General features: G+C 40.1%; 2 protein-coding genes across 3 annotated transcripts in view; both read right to left on the reverse strand.

Annotated features, from left to right (window-relative positions):
- LOC106869681 (uncharacterized) overlaps window positions 1–19,931 on the reverse strand; it is a 64,898-nt gene extending 44,967 nt beyond the window's left edge. Inside the window, exon 1 of the mRNA XM_089360204.1 lies at window positions 19,793–19,931. The gene's annotated coding sequence lies outside the window, so the exon portion shown is untranslated. The remainder of the gene's footprint in view (window positions 1–19,792) is intronic.
- Window positions 1–19,931, reverse strand: part of LOC106869683 (uncharacterized) — a 38,350-nt gene extending 18,419 nt beyond the window's left edge. Inside the window, exon 1 of one of the 2 annotated variants that reach the window (XM_014915511.3) lies at window positions 19,793–19,931. In XM_014915511.3, the coding sequence (XP_014770997.1) occupies window positions 19,793–19,803 (11 nt within the window). In that variant the 5' untranslated portion in view covers window positions 19,804–19,931. Of the gene's footprint in view, window positions 1–11,617; window positions 16,288–19,792 lie in introns of those variants that run through there. The other variant, XM_014915512.3, reaches the window with a different exon arrangement.
- Window positions 19,932–20,845: the final 914 nt, after the last annotated feature.

Genomic DNA, 20,845 nt, shown 5'->3' on the forward strand with positions numbered 1-20,845 from the left:
TCCTATTTTTCCAAATATAATGATGTATTTTAATTTGATACCTCCACTACCCGAACAGCGATCGTAAACACACGTGTTACATCAAAATTCAGATCATCTCCAAACCCAAACACCATGTACAAAAAATAGCTGACAAAGGGTTGGACTATATCCGAGTAAGTAATACTCATTGAAATTTATCTCTATTTTTCCAAATATAATGATGTATTTTAACTTGATACCTCCACTACCCGCACAGCGATCGTAAACACACGTGTTACATCAAAATCAGACCATCTTCGAACCCCAAAACACCATGTACAAAAAAATTACAAATATATTAAATAACACCGGTATTATTTCACCCAAGAATAACAACCGAGAAGTACGTACTGTAAGCTTGTTACGAAAAAAGTACGAAGATATGAACGTGCAAAACAATCTGACAACAGAAATAAACGAACCGGTACCCTACGAAAACGATGACCGTCAAAATAAAGGGCCGGACGTTGTTCCTCATGTCCCGCAAACAAAACCAAAACGGCATAAATGGACACATGAGGAACACATTTCGATCCTACACGCCTATTTCACAGCAGTACTCTACCCAAAAAACGAAAACGCAACAACACATACATATAAAACATGGAAGAAAAATAATGTAAATATAGACCTCGATAAAACAATGAACCCTAACAAACTAGCTAACTTAAGAAGATATATTCTAAAAGCAAAAAAAATATCAGAAATAGAAATAGAACAATTGAAAGAAAAAATACATCAGGAAAATCTAGATAGTAGTCACACAGCAATGCCAAATAATAATATAAACACTGAGATAGCAAAGCACGAGGACAAACGTAACATTTCCGGCAAAAACGAAGTAAACAAAAAACAACAAACCCAGACCGTAGAGATGTATAATAGTGTACAAAAAGCACCAATCCAGAACACCACAGACAAACATATGAATGAAAAGGAAGGCAAAACAAATATAAAGCCTGGAAATAACGAAGGGAAACCTAATAATTACGATACTATGAAAATGAAAATAACCGAAGAACTGAAAACCACAGATCTTAGAATGGACCACAGATTATATCTCCCAAAAATCAAAATAGACAATAAAACAACATCAATAATAAATAGCATAAACCTGGCCGTCACGGAACTAACAACCACAGAAACAACAGGCAATATCACTGAGCTAAATGACATAATATATGCGGCAGCCACTGCAACCACAAAAGAAGCAGGATACTCACTCAAACCCATCCGAACAGGAGTTCTACCACCCAAACAGACCTTGTGGATAAATAACATCCAGAACAAAATTTAAAAAAAAGAGAAAATATTTATCGATTCTCAACGAAATTAGTAAACAATCAACACTACTAAGTAACAAGAAGAAAACAAAAATACTGTACAAATACAGCATTACAGAAAAAGACATACCTGAGGCAAAAGAAAAATTAAAGCAAGACATCCTTGCCAAAGCACAGAGGATCCGCCGGTATGAGAAACGCCAACGTTTCTTTGAACAAAACAAACAGTTCAAATCCAACCCCAAAAAACTCTACCAAGAACTGGGTAAAAATAAAATAGACATTACTTCAGCACCAACAGCAGAAGAACTAGAGAAATTCTGGAAACAAATATGGTCGGTGAAGCAACAACCCCAAAAAAGGACCATTAAAACAACGAACTTAGCACCTGAGCAACTCTGGGCCCCTATAACAACTGAAGAGATCACCCAGACACTGCAAAGACTAAGCAACTGGAAGGCACCTGGACACGACAAGATCCCCAATTTCTGGTTAAAACACCTGCCAGCAATGCATAAAAAGCTGGCAGAAAACTTTAACAACATAATAGCAGATCCAGAGTCAATGCCTGAATGGCTCACAAAAGGGAAAACCATCTTAATCCCCAAATCCACGGAAACGGAGAAACCACAAAACTATAGACCTATAACCTGTCTCCCTACGATCTACAAAGCCTTTACTGCAATAATATCGCAGAGATTGAGTAAACACCTGGAAAATAACAACCTGTTTCCAGAAGAGCAGAAGGGATGCTGCAAGGGCTCATACGGCTGTAAAGATCAATTATTGATCAATAAAGCCATAACTGAAGACAGCCGCAGAAAGAAGAAAGGCCTCAGTATGGCCTGGGTGAACTACCAAAAGGCTTTCGACAGTGTTCCCCACACGTGGATTCTGGAAACACTAGCCATAAACAAGGTGGCACCAATTATCATAAAATACATAGAGCACTCAATGAACAAATGGCAGACAGTGCTACAGCTCCAAACAAAAGAGGGACTTGTCAAAACGAAAGCCATCCCCATTAGAAGAGGAATATTCCAGGGAGACACGCTCTCTCCACTCCTGTTCTGCCTGGCACTCACACCTTTAACAGAATTGCTAAATAGAACTGGATGCGGTTACAAATGCTATGAAAAAACAGTCAGCCACCTTCTATATATGGATGACCTAAAATTATATGCAAAAAACGACAAAGAGCTAGAAACACTACTACAGACAGTACACGGCTTTACCAAGGAAATAGAAATGAAATTCGGATTAGAAAAATGTGCCAAAGCAACCCTGAAAAGAGGAAAATTAGTTAAAAGTAGCAATATAACACTAGATAAAGCCAATGAAATAAGAGAACTAGACGAAAGCCAACCATATAAGTATTTAGGAGTCAATGAACTAGATAGGATACAACATACACAAATGAAAGAAAAAATAAAGAAAGAGTACTATAGACGAGTTAGATCAATACTAAAAACAGAGCTCAATGCTAAAAACAAGATAATGGGTATCAACACTTTAGCTGTCCCAGTTATAAGCTACAGCTACAACATCCTTAACTGGACACTAAACGAACTATGTAAAATAGACAGGAAAACAAGAAAAATAATGACAGGATATAGGATGCACCACCCAAAATCTGACATAGAAAGGCTATATATACAACGCACAGAAGGTGGCAGGGGTCTTATACAGCTAGAAAACTATTATAAAATAACCACCATAGGACTGCAAAAATACCTACTCCAGAAGCAAGGGAAACTAATACAAATAGCCACAAAACACGAGCAAAACAAAAAACTGTTTTCAGTATTTAAGGAAGCTGACAAATACAAACAAGAAATCAATCTACCTAACAAATACGAAGAAGAAGAAGAAGAAGAAACAACAAAAGCTATAAAACAAATGAAATCCAAACTAAAACTAGAACAGCAACGGACCATGATAAAACGATGGCAAGAAAAGCCCCTACATGGTAAATACTGGGCTAAACTAAATGCGAAAGAAATAGACAGAGAAAAATCCCAGCAATGGCTGAGAAGCTCAGGACTCAAAGCAGAGACTGAAAGGTTTTTAATTGCTGCACAAGACCAGAGCCTCCCCACCAGAAATTACCAAAAACGCATAATGAAAAGAAATATAACAAGTAACTGTAGAATATGTGTAGATGGACAAGAAACAATAAATCATATTATCTCTGGCTGCCCAGTCCTGGCTAAGAAGGAATATATTCACAGACACGACAGAGCTGGGACCTATATACACTGGAAGCTATGCCAACACTATGGAATAACAACAGAAAAAAGATGGTATAAACACACGTCAGAAAAGGTCACAAAAAACGAGAAAGCAACCATACTCTGGGATATGCCAATACACACAGATAGAGAAATTAAGGCAAATAGACCAGATATAGTTGTCAAAGATCATGAAGAAAAAAATGCTTTCTAATTGATGTATCAATACCAGCAGATGACAACGTTTCTCGAAAAGAAATGGAAAAACTTTCAAAATACAAAGACCTGGAAATAGAGATAACTCGAATGTGGAATCTAAAAACAGAAACAATTCCTATCATAGTAGGTGCCTTAGGTATAATAAAAAAATATTCAGACAAATACATAACAAAAATACCAGGACTTACAAATATATATAACATACAGAAAATTGCACTACTGGATACTGCACACATTCTACGCAAAACACTTTCAATACAGTAAACATAAGAGCACCACAGCAAACCACAGCACATACCCAAGGCGCACAGAGCTGCGCTCGGTAGTGAAGTGAAAGCACGTTATAAAAATAAAACTACTGAACAATAATAATAATAATAATAATAATGATAATACTTTCTTTGTTAGTAATAACGACCGAACACAAAACAATACACAGACGAGGAACAGTAAGGTTATATCTGTAAACAGCAAACAACAATTAACAAGGAAAATTACCCAACAATATATAATTCCCCAATAGATGGAAGATTCACCGAGAGGTGACCAAAGTAACCTCACCCACTTTGGGCCTCTAACACCATAGCAGGCACCACATGTAGGCACTCCTCTGTTCCTCAATCCATCCGGCCTACAGGCGCACACTTAGAGTAGGCTCATTCACACAGGCCATCCTTGGTATTAAGTTGTCAAGAAAGTTCTTGCAGTTTTTAACCTTTAAATTCAGATGTACATATCTCGGCTCAAACTAAACCTTATTAATCGAAATATGCATCATCAGAATCAACACACTTTTGCCAACGCGAAACGAGCTTATATTTGCCAGTAGCGTAAAAATCCTGCGTTCTGATGGCGATGAAGTCGTTGAAGGCGTTTGGTATCGTTTTGGTTTTTGAAGCATCTCTCACGTAGGAAGTTGTCGAGATGCTTGAAAAAGTGGTAGTCGGTAGGCGAGAGGTCTGCTGAGTATGGCGGATGATGCAGAGTTTCGTAACCCAATTCGTTCAACTTCTGCAGGGTCAGTTGTGTGATGTGCGGCCGAGCGTTGTCGTGGAGAAGAATTGGTCCTTTTCTATTGACCAATGCTGGATGTTGTCGGAGTTTCTTATGCATTTCGTTCATTTTCTGACAGTACTTCTCTGCCGTAATGGTTCCGCCTGGATCCAAAAAGCTGTGATTGATGAGACCGGCCGCAGACCATCAAACAATCACCATGATCTTCTTTTTGTGCAACTTCGGCTTCAGGAAGTGCTGTGGCGCTTCGTCGGCGTCCAACCACTAAGCTGAGCGTCGCCGGTTGTAAAGAGTCCACTTTTCATCGCAAGTCACAATCCGGTTAAGAAACGGATCGTTCTTGTTGCGTAAAAGAAGACGACACTTCAAAACGACGTCGTTTCTTTCTTTTGGTTGTCGTTCAATTCCTGCTGCACCCATTTCACAAGTATTTTTGTTTTTCCATGCGGCAGTATATGACGGATGCGATGTACGCATTCGCCAGCTCCGCTCGGCCTTTCAATAACAGCTTCCTTTCGGCCCATTTCTGAGTGAGACTGGCTGCCCTGTCTTTCACCTCTCCCCAGTTCTTGTCCACTTGGAGGTCCGGACCAAACCAGTCCCCGAACAACTTAAACGGTCCTTCTGTCCCGCACCCCACAACGCTGTCGGTCGATGCTGAGCTGCAGGCCCACTGATTTCTCCTGGTTAATCATTGCTCTTTAACCGCTTCGTATTCCCTCAGCTTAGTGCCGACCATCTCTATTTCAGAGACATCTGACACTATCACGATGACATCGTCCGCATACTCTGACACAACTCTTCCGCATCCTAGCTCACGCAGTAATGGCTCGAGTGCTAGTATGTAGAAAAAGTGTGAGAAATGGCATTCTTGACGGACTGAACGGGTGATGCTAAACGATTCCGAGAGGTGGCCATTTACTTTGACCACTGAACAGATGTCGCTGTACATTGCAGCAATCCAGCCTCTGAAAACGGGACTGAAGCCAGCCGCTGTAAGTACAGCCTCCAAGTACCGATAGTCGACCCTATCGAAGGCTTTCGACTGATCCAAATTGATCAGGGCCTCACCCATGCCAGATTCTTTACCCACCCTCTCTATGATGTATTGCGTGAGGTAGAGGTTATCGTGACTAGATCTGTTGGGAATAGAGCAAGTCTGCGCATCATCCAACAGTCTGGCCACGACAAACGCCAACCACTTTGGCCAAATGCCAACCACCTTGGCCAGAATTTTCTAATCTGCATTTAGCAGAGTTACAGGTCTAAAATTATCAACAATGTCTCTCTTGTACGGATCCTTTCTCAGTAGCGTCACCACACCTCGACTCACAGACCTGGGGGTTCTCCCGCACTGCTGCCAGTTGTGGTTTACCAGAATCTCATCGAATAAGTCTGGCGTATGAATATATAAGGTTCGAAGGGCAGACCAACCAATCCTGGAGACTTCTCCCTTATGTAACTGCCCAGTGCGTCACGTATATCTTCCGCTGTTATCGGTATTTCTCAGAACTCCACATCCCTGGCCGAAAGCTGCAGCAGTCCATCGAGGTAGGCGGTGAAGTTCATCTTCGCCTCCGAACCACCGCGCGCCTCATACAGTTGAGTAGGACCAAGCTCTGGCCATGAATTGGAGGATCAACATTGGAATAGAGTGCTCAGTAGAACTGTTACAAAAGGTTTACTGCCTTGACACGGCCAGAATAGTCAGGAAAGTATGAAATAGTTGAAGAGAATAGATAGCATGGTACTGTAGGCTGCAGGAAGCAAGCTCGATACCTTTGCAAGACTCCAGGAGTTCCAAAAAAAAAAAAGAAAATAAAACTGATAAAAAGGAATTAGTAATAATCCTAAATGCACAAGACCAGAAATTTTGGGGACTAGTCGATTACATTGACCTTAGTGTTTTACTGGTACTTAATTAATCTACCCCGAAAGGATGAAAGTGGCATTTGAACTCAGAACGTAAAGGCGGATGAAATGCCACTCAGCATTTCGTTCGGCGTGCAAACGGTCCTGCCATCTCGCCGCTTTAATAGCAACAACAACAACATCAACAACAACAATGACAACAATATAATAATAATTTTGGCATAGCCCTAATACACCTTACAAATGAACTTAACAGAATAAGTTATGGGTATAAAATTGGCAACAAGAAAATAAGTTATCTATTTTATATGGATGACTTAGATAACTCATCTATTGAATATGGCAAAGACGAAAATGAGCTTGGAGGTCTATTACGTGCTGTGAAAGCATTCAGGGATGACGTCGGGATGGGACTTGGTCTTGATAAATGTGCCAAAGCCATTTTCCAGAAAGGGAAATTGAAGACCTCACATTCAGTGGTGTTAGATGTTGTCACAGTTATAAAAGAACTCGAGCAGGAACAAACTTACAAATATCTCCGAATAAATGGTGGCTCTGGCATTCAGCATGCAAGTATGAAAGAGAAGATCAGGAAGGAATGTTGCAGGAAAGTTGGAACAGTCCTAAAATCCGAGTTAAATGCACGTAACAACGTGTTAGCTATAAATTTCTGAGCAGTTCCGGTTGTTATTTACAGTTTCAATGTGTTGAAGTGGAATATGAGCGAAATAATGAAGATTGACGTTAAAATCCGTAAACTGCTGACTTGCAATAACATGCACCACCCAAAGGCAGATGCAGATCATCTTTACCTTCCCAGAGATCCAATTTGAAATTTCTTACAAAATCACCACAACAGGACCGACACAATACATTGAAACATCTAGCGACTGGATGCTAAAGCTCGTTGAAACCTACGAGTGACATAAGAAGCTTCATTCTGTTATGAAGAAAAGCAATAATAATAATAATAATGATAATAATAATAATAATAATAATAATAATAATAATAATAATAATAATAATAATAATAGTAATAATAATAATAATAATAATAATAATAATAATAATAATAATGCAATTTGGCCTTGATAAATGTGCAAAAGCTACCTTTATCAAAGGAAAAATGACAAATACATCTAATGTGAACCTTGACCAGCAAAATGTCATAAAAGAGTTAGAACCAGCGGAGAGCTACAAATACCTAGGGCTAATTGAAGGGGACAATATCAAGCACTCAGTGATGAGGGAAAGGATCAGAAGAGAATGTTATCGCAGGGTGAGAGCAATACTGAAGACAGAGCTGAACGCGAGAAACAGGATCGAAGCAATCAATGCTCTAGCCATACCAGTCGTGACTTACAGTTTCAACATCGTTAACTGGTCAATTACTGAAATATGTAATGTTGACAGAAAAATACGAAAACTGTTGACAATGCATAGAATGCACCACCCTAAGGCAGATATAGAACGTCTTTATCTGCCAAGAAAAGAAGGAGGCCGAGGACTTTTACAGCTGGCATTATCAATGAAGGTAGCCACAATTGGCCTAGACACCTATCTGAAAAACTCTGAGGACTGGATGCTAAAACTTGTCTTAAAATATGAAAGCAAGAAAGCATCTTACTCAGTAACAAAACAGGCAAAGGAATATCTAAGTGAATTCCAATTGCAACAAATTCAAGAATTAGACGAACTAGAAACACCTGCAGAAAAAGCTAAGCGCTTGAAAACCCGTGCTACAATTGCTGCCTTAGCTATTATGACTGAAAAATGGCATGGAAAACCTCTCAATGGCAAATACCCAAAGAGAACGAATAATGCAGATATTGACAAAGTCCTTACCCACCAATGGTTAATGGCCTCTGGCTTGAAATCAGAAACAGAGGGGTTTATCATAGCAGCCCAAGATCAATGCCTACCTACAAAGAACTACCAGGCCAACATATTAAAGAACGGCAGCTCCCCATTATGTCGTATATGCCAACAACAAAATGAGACCATCGATCATGTTGTTTCCATGTGCAGTCTGCTTGCGCCTACAGAGTATCTCAACAGGCATGATAGAGCTGCACAATATATTCACTGGGTAATATGCAAAAACCTGGACTTGCCCCATGATAAAAACTGGTGGGAACACAAACCACCCCCAGTACTTGAAAATGATCACATTGCACTCCTCTGGAACTTCACCATTCAAACTGACAGAAAGATAGACGCAAATAGGCCAGACATCATACTGAAAGACTTCAGACAAAAGTCATGCCTCCTCATTGATATGACTGTCCCAATCGATATAAACGTATCTGTCAAGACCTACCAAAAACTGAGCAAATATAAAGATCTTGAAATAGAAATTAGCAAAATGTGGAATCTGAAGACGAAAACAATACCTATTGTCATAGGTGCCCTGGGAATGACAGAGAAACGGGCTGATTACTACCTAGATCAGATTCCAGGAAACCCCAAAATGGCTGAAGTTCAAAAGATAGTGCTCATGGGAACTGCCCATATCCTACGTAAAATACTGTCTATGTGATCTCAAATTTTAAAGCTAACATAATTTTCTTATGGTTTCTTAAACATTCACTTGAACAAAACTGTACAAATCCAAATATATGGTACTCTAGGCATAACACCTACATGAACTTCTAACTTGTTGTCTCTTGAGGTCTCTGGGTGAGACTTGGATCCAACTTGTACAAATGCAAAACAAAAGTCAAACATAAAATAATAATAATAATAATCGATATAAACGTATCTGTCAAGACCTACCAAAAACTGAGCAAATATAAAGATTTTGAAATAGAAATTAGCAAAATGTGGAATCTGAAGACGAAAACAATACCTATTGTCATAGGTGCCCTGGGAATGACAGCGAAACGGGCTGATTACTACCTAGCTCAGATACCAGGAAACCCCAAAATGGCTGAAGTTCAAAAGATAGTGCTCATGGGAGCTGCCCATATCCTACGTAAAATACTGTCTATGTGATCTCAAATTTTAAAGCAAACACATAATTTTCTTATGGTTTCTTAAACATTCACTTGAACAACGCTATGTACAAATCCAAATATATGGTACCCTAAGCATAACACCTACATGAACTTCTAACTTGTTGTCTCTTGAGGTCTCTGGGTGAGACTTGGATCCAACTTGTACAAATGCAAAACAAAAGTCAAACATAAAATAAAAATAAAAAAATAATAATAATAATAATAATAATAATAATAATAATAATAATAATAATAATAATAATAATAATAATAATCTAACAACAAGTAACTGTAGAATATGTGGAGATCGACAAGAAACAATAAATCATATTATCTCTGGCTGCCCAGTCCTGGCTAAGAAGGAATATATTCACAGACACGACAGAGCTGGGACCTATATACACTGGAAGCTATGCCAACACTATGGAATAACAACAGAAAAAAGATGGTATAAACACACGCCAGAAAAGGTCACAAAAAACGAGAAAGCAACCATACTCTGGGATATGCCAATACACACAGATAGAGAAATTAAGGCAAATATACCAGATATAGTTGTCACAGATCATGAAGAAAAAAATGCTTTCTAATTGATGTATCAATACCAGCAGATGACAACGTTTCTCGAAAAGAAATGGAAAAACTTTCAAAATACAAAGACCTGGAAATAGAGATAACTCGAATGTGGAGTCTAAAAACAGAAACAATTCCTATCATAGTAGGTGCCTTAGGTATAATAAAAAAAAATATTCAGACAAATACATAACAAAAACACCAGGACTTACAAATATATATAACATACAGAAAATTGCACTACTGGGTACTGCACACATTCTACGCAAAACACTTTCAATACAGTAAACATAAGAGCACCACAGCAAACCACAGCACATACCCAAGGCGCACAGAGCTGCGCTCGGTAGTGAAGTGAAAGCACGTTATAAAAATAAAACTACTGAACAATAATAATAATAATAATAATAATAATAAACTTTCAAAATACAAAGACTTGGAAATCGAGGTAACTCGAATGTGGAATCTAAAAACAGAAACAATTCCTATCATAATAGGTATAATAAAAAAAATATTCAGACAAATACAAAACAAAAACACCATGACTTACAAATATATATAGCATACAGAAAATTGCACTACTGGGCACTGCACACATCCTACGCAAAACACTTTCAATACAGTAACCATAAAAGCATCACAGCAAACCACAGCACATAACCAAGGCACACAGAGCTGCGCTCGGTAGTGAAGTGAAAGCACGTTATAAAAATAAAACTACTGAACAATAATAATAATAATAATGATAATAATAATAATAATAATAACAATAATAATAATATCTGATCAAATGTATAGTCTCAGGAGAAATAATACAAAACTGAAGCAGAGTGGTTAAAGACATTCAAAGAGGAGAATATCAGCAGGTGGATTTGAGAATAACTGAGGAGATTATTAGAGATCAGTGCAAGAAAAGGGAATACGGTTGGAAACTTCCGACCGATATCTTGTTTGCCACTGATGTGGAAACTGATGACGGGCATCATATCAAGCAACATCTATAAGTACCTAGGTGAGAACGATCTGCTACCAGTGGAACAAAAAGGTTGTAGACGTAAGAGCAGAGAAACGGAGCATCAATTACTAATCGATAAGACTATCCTGGCTGATTGCAAGAAGAGGCACAAAAGTTTGGCGATGGCATGGGTGTGGGACCATGTCATATGCATACAGGAAAGCATATGACATGGTCCCTCACTCGTGGATTATTGAATGCCGTGAACTGCTTAAGGCATGAACGTTATGAACATGAAGCATGAACGTTTGGAACAAACTTATGAAAACGCTTTGGACAAGCAAAGTGTTAAGGAGTAGTTCAGAGGATAATTATTAATTGTGCATACCACCTTTTTTCTTTAAAAAAAAAACTACTTTTAATTCACACAATAAACAATAACAAGGTACTTACCCTGAATCGGTTCGTGCTGTAGTTGTGGATCTTCACAATAAACACAATACTACTTCAGTAAAAATGACAATACTGTAAAGCCGAATCAACAATATTCATCATACAGAAATAAGTGAAGACTCTCTCCTACTATGTTTTTATAGGCACACGCACACGTTTGTGCGTGTATGTGTGTGTATGTGTGTGTATGTGCGTGTCTGTGTCTGTGTGTCTGTGTGTCTGTGTCTTTGTGTACATACATCTATGCACATGTACATGCATACACATGCGATTCACCAATGAAACTTCTTTCGATTATCTATAACATCCGTGAAATGTAAATGTTACATTCCTGTGAAGAGCATCCTGTTATGCTAATGAGCAGTGAAGACTGTATGAAAATACAACAACTTAACAACTTAAAGATGACCATCTAATGGGCTACACTCTACGAGGTTACTAATTTGCTAGAAATTAAAACTAAATTGGAATCATGCTAAGCAGCGTTTTGTCCAACTTTACGCTTTTAGCTCAAATTCCGCCGAAATCGACTTTGCAGTTCACCCTGCCGGGTCGATAAAATATGTACCAGTTGAGCACTAAGGTCGATGTAATCGTCTTACCCTCTCTCCTGATCTTGTTGGCCTTTTGCCAACATTTGAAACGAATGTTAAACAATGAATTCTATACTGAACAATGTAGACTACGATGTACAAACATCGGAATGGTTACGGCTGGAAACTCATATTCACGTGTCTATTCAATCACATTCGTGTTGATACACGACAATACAAAAAAAAATCAAAGAGGAAGAAATAAAACTGAACAACTACAACGATTTGAACTGAGAAATACGAAGATTGTGGTCAATGAGGAGAGAAGATGTGATATCAATAGTTATACAACTCGGTATAGACCACAGCAAGAAGGTTGAAGAATTTGTTTAACAAGATCGTTGCGAACAATAACACGAGTCTATGAAGTAATATCAGGAGACACACAAGACTTGATAGACTGTGCTCTAGTAACCAAAGGAGGTAATTCTATCATGTAATTTCGTAAATGATGTATGTAATCAGCCGGATCGGAAATTTTATCAGGAGTCTCAGGTGCGGTTTTCTCAGGAAAAGTGGGGATCCGTAGAGAAGTAATGCTTCCAACCATCTGTCTGAATGAGAGTGAGCACATGAAGCAGATTTTAGCTGACGACGAAATCTTTCTATCATTGCATTAGCTATGAGATGGTGAACCCTCATTCGATGTGAACCCTCATTCGATGTGAACCCTCATTCAGACATATGGTTGGGAGTATTATCGGTTGTTCTCTTAGGTTAAGGAATAGCGAGGCTTTTCTTCAGCGGAACTTCTCTACGCATCCCCACATTGCTTACCTAGCAAATGATCGCACCTGCAACCCCTGAACAAATTTCCAATCAGGTCGAGATCACCAATTTTTAGCAAGACTGCATTTTTTTAGTAATAAAGGTATGTAATGTTGTCGTAAGAATTGCAGGTTAAGTCCTGATATATTATGTCCTCTCTTAATTGACATTCAAATAGATATTACATAACAACTGCAATAATTTTCTCATTCTCCTTGTGTACTCCCTACTGGCAATTTGCTTCATTTTTTCATGCCTTATTTTGTCTGTTTCTAGTATTCCCAAGTACTTATACCACTGTTCTTTCTCAATCGCTCTCATTGTTTGCCCATTTGGCATTTCAGTTCTCTGGTGGTCAGGAAGATGTGAAAGGTGCGCTGAAAGAGATAATGTTCACATTCAGCATATCTCGAGTGCAAAACAGTTTGCGAGCATTTCAGTGCTCTTCAAGTCTGAAGCTCTGGTCACCAAACACTATGGTTTCCCGTGGGAGCGAAAAATATGTGCTCCACCCATCGCATTTAGGAAGCAGGACGGTGCAAATAAAGATATCAGGAATTTCACCGTAGGTAAATTTACGGTTGATTTTAGTGTGAATCGTTTTGGAAGGGGGTAATAATCCCCTGGAGGTGAATCAGACCGGTCATGAAAATTGGTCTGAGACCAGTGTGGAGGTACTACACCCCGTTAAACTAGACACGGTCCATAAGCTACCTGACCTCAGTTGCCTTCCAGGAGGGTAAGAGCTACATGTTACGGTTGAGGGTAGAAAGCCATGGTGCTACTTGTATGGGATAACAGGCTACTTGAGAGCTTTCTGTTCTCAAGAGAACACAGGGAACAATAGAACCCCACTACTGTCCAGAAGCCTCAACAAATAAACCAGCAACGATCAACAAGAAAAGTGGTACCATCCTCGGCAACTACAGCGTCAACAATAGGAACAGCAAAATAAGCAAATGCTGGAAGATCACCAGCATCAACACCAGCAACACCAGCAACACCGGCAGCACTAGCAACACCAACAACATCAGCAGCATATGCACCACCACCACCACCACCTTCAGCAGTAAAAGAATAATAATAACGGACGCTCACAATACCCAGGGAATCTCCCGCTCCCTCCTTCTCCCCGTCTCTTCCAAACTCAAATACGATCGTAGACTCGTACCCCGACACCACAGACACAAATTCATCTGCAACACGCAGCGAAAATAGGAACACACCAAAATGCAAAAGCAAAAACAATAAATAAATAGATAAACAAATAATAAAGCGTAATAAAACATCAATCCCCACACAAGGACACACACACACACACACACACACACACACACACTTCAAAAACAAAAGAACAACCACAACAGTCACAAACACACCTACAGCATTACCAACCTCTCCAGCATCGCACTCGTCAACACATCTACTGCTATCACAACCAGCTCCACCAACACTACCACAACTTCAATAATCCACGAAAAGAAAACACCCCTAACAGCAACAACTAGCTACACGATCACAAAACTTCGTGCTAGTGAGGAGAGCCAACTAAGAATTGATGGTCGTCGAAAGCACGAAAGAAAGACATCGAGAGAGAGAGAGAGAGAGAGAGAGGGGGTGGGGTGACTGCGGCATCAACACCGTTCAAGTGCCAGAAAAAACTATGATGGTGAGAATGTCTCTAGAAACATAAAAACATCAAGGAGAGCTTCTCTCACGATTTGGAGACCCCTAAAGTGAAATCCACGTGTAGTCTTTTAAGGGAGTTCTCAAAAGAACTTCAACAAGTTAGGGAAGTAGAACTACTAGACCTCCAGCGGCATCCGGTGGGTAAGTAGAGGTTTTTGTTTCTTCTCTAAACTCTGTGTAGTCATCATGGTGGCTTTCGGAGCCTGGAAACAAGGTCACCTGCTCAACGACCTCAGGTCACTAGCTATAGATATGACGTCCGTCAGCAAAACCAGAATTTCCGACACATGATCTAAACCCCATTTTAATGATTTTAATATCTACGCACCTCTTACTAGGCATGGAATGGGAGGTGGTGTGGCAGTGTTGTTTAAGAAAGGCCTGGATCTCGGGATACGGACGATCTACACAGATTCGGAAGGTAAGTTGGTGGTCCTATATTGAGCAACAGTGAGGGTGGTGCTTTTAGACTAGTTGCTGTTTACGCACCGACTGGGGCGGGACAGCAAGATCTCTTCAGACGTTTAGAGGTTTTCTTTGGGACGTCTCGCTCTTTAGTTCTAATAGGTGATTGGAAAGTCATCGTGGATGCACGCCTGGATAGGGAGGAGAGAGGGGTGTAAAAGCCTCACAAACTTGCTCAGTCGCTTCCAATTGGTTGACAGGTACCGACTGGATTTTTCGAATGCGCTAATGTGGATTTGGGCAAACAGCATCAGGTCTTCCGCATCGTATCTAGATAGAGTTTTTATAGATAGAGGCAGCATAAGTTGCTCACAATTCAAAGTCGTCGTTTACACAGACCACAAATTTGTGATCTCTACCGTCGACCTATATAGGATCCATAAGCAAGGCCCCGGATACTGGAAGCTGAATACGTTTTTGCCTGTGCGTCAAGCATTCAGAAACCGGGTTAGCACATTAGTGCATCGGGAGTTGTTGGGTGCAGTCATCAACAACCGATGGTGGATATCCCTGAAAAGGGCTATGGGTGTGGAGGTGGTAGAGTTTAGTAAAGAAATAGGGTTAAAGGAATCTAGGATAGAGGGAGAGATAGTTAGGAAGCTAGAAAAGGCTCTTAATTCTTCTATGCCAAGCACGAAGTTTCGATCGAGTGGCAGAGGTGTAACGTGACAACGAATCTACAATTCGGTCTTTGGGTGATCGGGACAGGCACACGCTAAACGAATTCAAGCAGATATGTGTAAAATTTCGGCGGTACTTTGCCGAACTGTACGGAGCGTACGGTGAATCGGAGATGGGGGTGGATTTTACCTCTTGCCTCGGCGTTATGCCTTGCCCTTTGGCCAGGGATGTGGTGTTCTGCGAAATGCCGATAACAACCGAAGACATACAGGACACGATGACGAGCTGCACAAAGAGAAGTCTACAAGGCTAGATGGTGTGCCTCTCCAGTTGTATCTTCATATACCAGGCTTGTTCAGTAATCTCTTGGTGGAACTCTAATGCAACTAGTAGCAGAATGGAAGAACACCCAGTACTGTGAGTCCTAGCGTGGTGCTGCTAGTGAGAAAGGATCCGAATAAGGGGGACCAACTTGAAAATTTTAGTTCCAATAACTCGATTAAACGCAGATTATAAGATTTTAGCAAAGTTGCTAGTCAAGAGGTTGGCATTTATCTTCGAAAGGCTGGCGAATATCTTCGAAAGGCTGGCGAATATCTTCGAAAGGAGGTGCACAGACATGCACTATCCCGACCAGATCTATGCACGATAGCTTCCAACTCACGTGCTATCAAAAGGTTTTTGATAGGGCCTACCATTAATATTTGGAGGTAGACCTGTTTTCAAAGGATGGATCGCTGCAATGTACAGTGACAGCTGTTTGGTGGTCAAATTAATGACCACCTGTCGGAATTTTTTAGCATTGTATGTTCGATTTGTCAAGGATCCACACTCTCACCCCTTTTATACGCACTGTCTCTTGAGCCATTACTACGGAAGTCGGATGTTTCGATAGACTAAGATATTAAAGTTTTGTGTCGGTTTATGCAGACGACGTTAACGTAATGATATCTCGGACATCGATGTGATCGGCACTAAACTAAGAGAGTACGAAACGGTGACAGGATCAAAGATTAACCAGAAGACGATGGGCTTGCAGCTCGACACCTGGAAAGGCAGATCCATATAGTTCGAAAGCGTCGTAGAGTGTAGGATGGAAGGACTGATTAGATCGCATGAGGCATGGTTTGGGCCGGACTTCTGGGTGGACAAGAACTGTGGGGAGGTGATGAGCAGGGTGGCCAGTCTCACTCAGACATTAGCAGTGAGGAAGTTGTCCATGAAAGGTTGGACATAGGTGCCGAACGCATAAATCGCTTCCGTCATTTACTATTGTCTGAGGAGCGTTCCATGGCCTACTTCGTGGCCGATCAATCTGGAGTGCTTGCTCTTCTATTTTCTGTGGAAGGGACGTGTATCGCTCGTCAGACGCTCCATCTGCTGTCAGCAGCCACTGAGTGGAGTACTAGGCATGCTGTGGCTAATGATGTGCAGATATGCACTGAGGCTGCAGCATCTCCAGCGTTTCCTTAACAGTGACCAAGTGTTCTCGCTGTTTGCCAGACTTGATTGTCCGCAGCTCGTCTCATTGATAGAGCTACAGACCTGCATGAAGTGCAGATCGAGAAAGGGTACTTAACACCTGGTGTGTCGGCAAGCTTTCACAGTTCTCTGCCAGTTGGGCAATGAAGTCGGTATTGGAGTCCTATAGAGTTTAAAGGCAAGCAAGTGGTACGATGTCCTCGGGGTAACTTTTGGTGTTGGGAGAGATCAATTAGCTGGTCTTTTCCAGAGGATTTTCGGTCCTGGAAATCCTTGGCTTGGTAGTGCTACCGCGAATTTTGCCGTTTCGAGAGAAACTCTACAGGTACAGAAGTGCTGTCTGGAGGACTTGTCCAAGATAAGCAGAATTTGACGGAACTTTTCTGCATGCACTCGACTAGTGTCTGGACATTGTTGACTTGTGATGCTTTGACTAATAGCTGTTATCGCACGTAGGACGGATCCGGTTATTGACTGAGTCCACCGCCTTCTTTTAACCGGCAACAAAAGGCAGTTTTCCTCAGCTTGGTAGCTATAGCGGAAGAGATAGTGTGTGGTAAACGAGATTGAAAGGGCTGAAGAGAGATACTTTCCTCTTCGGTCAAGTCTTTCCTGACTTTTTCAAGTTCCACTTGAAAAGAAAGTAAAGGTGGCGTGGGAAAGTACTGCTACTAGTTGCGCACTACTACACCACCACCCGCTCCCGATAGACCACAAGATGAGGATACCTCATAGTCCTCGAAAATGAATGCTAGAGCGTGTTTTCCGGAGATCCTTGCTTCACTAATGGCAGCCACGTCCAAATCAAGTGACCTGAGATCATTGAGCAAGTGAACTTGCTTCCAAGCTAATCCCAGACCACTCACGTTCACACACCCCATTCTCAGCACAGCCATGCTAGTCGGAGAAAGAAAATGAGGTTATTCACCTTGATTCTCGAGAAGACCGGAAGTTCCGGGCTTCTCTACTGGTGGAAAGTTTTTAAAAGGCCTTTCCAACAGTCTTTTATCAATAGATTTTTTTAATCCCCCACACTTCCAGGGAATTTTTTTTATCATAGTTCTATAAACGTCTGAGGATGTTTTAATTAAGTCTGTCCTTGGGTGTTTTGAGGAGGAAATTCTCAAATTCTTTTCGCTCTGTCTCTATACTATTTTGATTTTGATTAACAAAATCCATTAATTCACTGTTACACTTGTTCACAACAGTGAAAGTGATGGATACAATTCCTCCACAGTTTGATGAATATTTTTTAAGTTCTGTAATCGGTTGTTTCTCTGTTTTTTTTAATTTCATGCTATTGATGATGTTGCTGTTTTCGAACTTGTTGATCTTGTTCTTGCTATTTTTACTGGATTGATTGTGAACTGTGTTGCAGTTGTGGTTTCAGAATAAGTTTTCGTTGATTTCTTGAAGTTGGGCTATGTACTATCCTCCTCTTTCGCACCCTAATCTTGGCATGACGTTTGCCGCGATTGCTGGGAATTAAAAAAAAGTTGTCGTTCCTCAAAGAGCTACCCTTTTTCCATCTCTTTTCACAATTTTTCTTGTTAATTGGAATTCTTCTTCGTTTATGTGGTAACTTTCCATATCTCTCGCCTCTGACACCAAAGACGCAATGGCGATATTTGCGTTTCTATTTTATTTATTTATGTGTTTCAGCCAAGTGGCTGCGGTCATGCTGGTGCACCTTCTTTTGCATTGTTGTTGCTGTTATTAGTGTTGTTGTTGTTGTTGTTGTTGCTGTCACTGCATCTTTTGTTGTTGTTGTTGCTGTCATCTGCATTTTTTGTTGCTGCTGTTGTTCTCATTGTCGACACCGAAAGTTTTGACGTCATTAAGTTTAGTCCATTCTAAATTGATATTCTCAATTTTCCCCGACAAGAAGCGCGTTTCTTTGTCGAACATTATGATGGCTTCTTTATCAGCCATCTTTAAAAAAATTATAGAAAATTGCAAAGCTGCTTTTGTTAAAATTCAAAAATTTTGTTAAACTTCAAACATTATTTATGCCCCCCCCCCCCTGCAAAACAGGGGTGTTTCTACACAGAAATACTATCTGCGCAATCCAGACAATCTCAGAAACGGTAACAACAGAAATGAAAAGACCTTAGAAGGCCGAAAAGCTTACAAACACTTTCTCAACTTACGGGGCACCAAATTTCCGTGGCTTCACAGTATGGCGGCCATAATAATGGTAATAATATATGACCAAAATAAACATGTCCAATTTATTACGTGATAAACAGGACATATTTTCTTGCGTCCATGCATCATACATAATACACATTCCCAATTTTTTCAACCATTAGATTATCTCGGGACTAATGAAAGGAAAGCTTTATATTACTCAGGACGTATGAAACAACGACTAGCTAAAAAAAACAAGCATGGACATTTACGACATACTTGTGTAAACGCTTTGGACAAGCAAAGTGTTAAGGAGTAGTTCAGGAAGTATCTATTAATGGTGCCTATCGCCTTTCTTTGTCACACACACTAAAACAAAAAAAAAACAGCCTTGAATACACACAATAAACAAAAACAAGATACTTACCCTAAAAGCATAGGCTCGTGTGGTAGTTGTGGAGTTCCACAATAAACATAATACTACTTCAATAATAATGACAACAATATAAAGCTAAAGCAAAGATATTCGTCATACAAGGATAAATTTAAAATCTCTCTCTCCTTCTCTCTCTGCCTGTATATTTATATATGTGTGTGTGTGTGTGTGTGTGTGTGTGTGTGTGTGTGTGTGTGTGTGTGTGTGTGTGTGTGTGTGTGTGTGTGTGTGTGTGTGTGTGTGTGTGTGTGTGTGTGTGTGTGTGTGTGTGTCACTTGAGTTTCAAATCCCTTCAGTCAACAGCTGGTCTTAAAAGTCATATGAGGGCGCATCAACGGAATGCTTGTGCTGTGTGATGTGTGTTTGGATGGGAAGGTTATCAGCTGTCAAAATGAAACAATCATTTGTGTGTGTTTGTGTGAGTGTGTGTGAGTGTGTGTACATTCATCTATGGACAAACACATATACATCTGCAACCCTCCAATTATATATTTTTTTTGGGGGGGGGGGGATAATCTACACTTACATTCCTGAAGTTTGTGCAGAACATCCGGTTATGTATTGAGAGGTACATTACTAACAGAAAAGACAATAACGATGTGATGCTATCCAACTTAACAACTTAAAGATAACAATCTAGTGTGAAACCCTCTACGCGATTACTAAATTGCTAGAAATTGCAGCCAAATCACCATCAAAATACGCAGCTGGTAGAATTGTTAGTGAGCCGGGGAAAATGCATAGCGGTATTTCGTCCATCTTTATGCTCTGAGTTGAAACCCCGTCGCAGTAGACTTTGTCTTTTATCTTTTCGGGATAGATGAAATAAGTACCAGTTATGCACTGAGGTCAATGTCATCGACTTACCCGCTCACCCAAATTTGCTGGCCTTGAGTTAAAATTTGAAACGAATATTAAATTATGAATTCTACATTGAGCAATGTAAACTGTAATGTACAAAAATCGGAATTGTCACGACTGGAAACTCTATTCACGCGTCTACTCAATCACGTTCGATCTAGTAGACAACAATATAACATATAG

Source organism: Octopus bimaculoides, chromosome 11 (genome assembly GCF_046866305.1).
Source record: "Octopus bimaculoides isolate indiv1 chromosome 11, ASM4686630v1, whole genome shotgun sequence".
In the NCBI taxonomy this organism is placed as follows: Eukaryota; Metazoa; Mollusca; class Cephalopoda; order Octopoda; family Octopodidae; genus Octopus; species Octopus bimaculoides.